This window comes from Nansenia antarctica (assembly GCF_963989245.1).
Source record: "Nansenia antarctica genome assembly, chromosome: 2".
Lineage (NCBI taxonomy): Eukaryota > Metazoa > Chordata > Actinopteri > Argentiniformes > Microstomatidae > Nansenia > Nansenia antarctica.
The window spans coordinates 66,448,994-66,451,962 of NC_137675.1; the positions used below are offsets into that span (position 1 = coordinate 66,448,994).

Here is a 2,969-nt window from a genome sequence, read left to right on the forward strand (position 1 = left end):
CTGAACAAAATACTTAGCCTGAGAGTCACTGGAGAGCTGGAGAGCTGAAGGTAATAATGAATAGAGGCAGTATCAGATACTGTAGCAACAAGCTCTTCCTCATATTAACTGAAATTGCCAATATGGTTTAATCTCAATCCTCATTCTAACAAATTGAGCCTCCACTGTATGGTTGGTATTTTTAGCTTCTCTTCATGCTTATACTGTAGGAAGAAGCTAGCGTTTCTGGATGTATGTGTTTATATGTTTCAGAGGAATGGATACAATCAGACGTTGCTAACCAGACCTGCTGGTTTTCAATAATTCAGCAGCAACCTGAGAAATAGAGCAATGCACTCTATCTGCAGCAGAGGATAATTGACAACAGTCATAGAAGATTCTTGCAAACCATGATGGGCAATGGGATCATCCCAGTCCCAAAGAAAAGCACGGTGAGCTGCCTAAACGACTACCGCCCGGTGGCACTCACACCAATCATCATGAAGTGCTTCGAGAAACTAGTCCGGGCCCACATACTCACACGCCTCCCGCCCAACCTGGATCCATACCAGTTCACCTACAGAGCCCACAGGTCCACAGAGGACGCCATCGCGACGACTCTCCACGCCACTCTATCCCACCTGGAGAGGGGAAACAGCTACGCGAGACTGCTCTTTGTGGACTTCAGCTCCGCCTTCAACACCATCCTTCCAGACAGGCTAGTGACCAAACTACTAGACCTGGGTCTATCACACTCTATATGTGCGTGGATCAAGGACTTCCTGACCGACCGCCCCCCAGAGGGTGCGGGTGGGCCCCCACACCTCCACAGCCCTCAGACTCAGCACTGGGTCCCCCCAGGGCTGCGTGCTAAGCCCCATCCTCTACAACCTCTACACCTACGACTTCACCCCCGTCCACCCCAGCAACTCCATCGTAAAGTTTGCAGACGACACAGAGTTACAGCTCAAGTATAAACATTATAAAATGCATTTCCACCTGACTGATTCCTTTGTGATTTCAGGGATATGGAACTCACCTGATGAATCATCTGAAGGAGTACCACATTAAACACAATATCCTGTACTTCCTCACTTACGCTGATGAGTATGCCATTGGCTACTTCAAGAAGCAGGTACTGTATAGAATGACTTGTATCCTCTTACCCCTCTACACTACATCATATGACAGTTCTCTGACATCTCTGTCCTCTTTCTGTCCTCTCCAGGGCTTTTCCAAAGACATTAAAGTGCCGAAGAGTCGTTACCTTGGCTACATCAAGGACTACGAGGGGGCAACACTCATGGAGTGTGAACTCAACCCCAAAATCCCCTACACAGAGCTCTCTCATATCATCAAGAGGCAGAAAGAGGTGAGGGGGGACTCTCCTCATAATATGAGGGGCTCACAGTAGTTGGTGACTGACTACTGTCTTTTGAGGGTGACTGTTGTTGTTTTGGTGTGCATCCTGGTACCTATTGTGTTAAGGGAACGGTGTGTGTTGTTTTTCTTGGGTAAATGTGTTCCTTGTCTTTCCATGCAATCTCAGATCATTAAGAAACTGATTGAGAGGAAGCAGACCCAGATCAGGAAGGTATACCCAGGACTCACCTGCTTCAAGGAGGGGGTACGGCAGATCCCAGTGGAAAGCATTCCAGGCATCAGTAAGTGTGTGCATGTTTGTGTTGAGTGTGTCACTAAATCCCCACAGATTGTTATGTGCCATAATACTCCCTCTACTCTCTCTCTCTCTCTCTCTCTCTCTCTCTCTCTCTCTCTCTCTCTCTCTCTCTCTCTCTCTCTCTCTCTCTCTCTCTCTCTCTCTCTCTAGGAGAGACAGGCTGGAAACCCAGTGTGAAGGAGAAAGGGTGAGCTGGTGTTTGTTCTGTCTGGGGGGAAATTGTACATTACTCACTGTGAAAAAGAAAAGAAGTCAAGCATTTACTGTCACTTTGATTTGTTTGAGTGAATTTATGAATGCACTTGTCTTGTAGCAAAGAGCTGAAAGATCCTGACCTGTTGTACAACATGCTGAAGAACCTCCTGGCCCAGGTCAAAGTAAGAGACCCCGAAACAGACTAGAACGCCGTTCACCTCAGGATTGGTCAAAGATGATTTACTAATAGCTCTGCTATTGTCTCTTTACTAGACTCATCCAGACGCCTGGCCCTTTATGGAACCAGTGAAGAAGTCGGAGGCTCCAGACTACTATGAAATAATCCGCTTTCCTATCGGTGAGTGGGTGATGAACTGGCTCTTCTTTGGCTTAATCCACGTTACGTTTATGTTTGATATACTTTAACATGTATCAAAACCTCTCCATGTCCACTTTCCCACACCCCCAGACCTCAAGACCATGACCGAGAGGCTGAAGAACAGATACTATGTGACCAAGAAGCTTTTCATTGCCGACCTGCAACGTGTCATCACCAACTGCCGTGAATACAACCCCCCAGACAGCGAGTACTGCAAGTGTGCCAACACTCTGGAGAAGTTCTTCTACTTCAAGCTCAAAGATGGGGGCTTGATCGAGAAGTGAGGAGTGAGGGACATTTATGGAGATACAAACACACACACACACCCTTTTTTTTTTGTTACCCTGGATTACTGGAAGTGTGTGTATATGTGTTTGTGTACAGTACTGGCGGTTGAAGGGAATAGTGGTGTATACGTAAAGAAAAAACAACAACAACAACAACAACAACAAAAAAGATTTGTGGAGCTTATTGGGTCTATTGGCTATTTAAGTGCTTTAATGTGTCAAAAGGACTCTCCCTCTATCTGTCATCCTCTACCACTTTCTCTGTCTGTCAGTCACCCTCTCAGTCTGTCAGTTTTGCCGTGTTCCCATGACTCAATGAAGGACCTGTTATGAAACCCTGTTGCATATGGTGTACCATAATGATGGGCCCCCATGCAAATCTTGTCAAACTTGATGATTTCCTCCTTTTATGAAGGTTATTTTAAAGTTATTTGACGGTCAAGTTGTT

At 46.1% G+C, this 2,969-nt stretch overlaps 1 protein-coding gene across 1 annotated transcript; it reads left to right on the plus strand.

Moving 5' to 3' along the window:
* Positions 1–389: 389 nt before the first annotated feature.
* LOC308150484 (histone acetyltransferase KAT2A-like) lies at positions 390–2,518 on the plus strand (the record flags this gene model as incomplete). The annotated part of the gene is made up of 8 exons (XM_080523309.1): positions 390–431; positions 1,004–1,114; positions 1,208–1,351; positions 1,529–1,643; positions 1,811–1,847; positions 1,974–2,037; positions 2,129–2,213; positions 2,325–2,518. The coding sequence occupies 8 exons, from the start codon at positions 390–392 to the stop codon at positions 2,516–2,518; spliced, it is 792 nt and encodes a 263-aa protein (XP_080379435.1).
* Between the last annotated feature and the right edge of the window lie 451 nt (positions 2,519–2,969).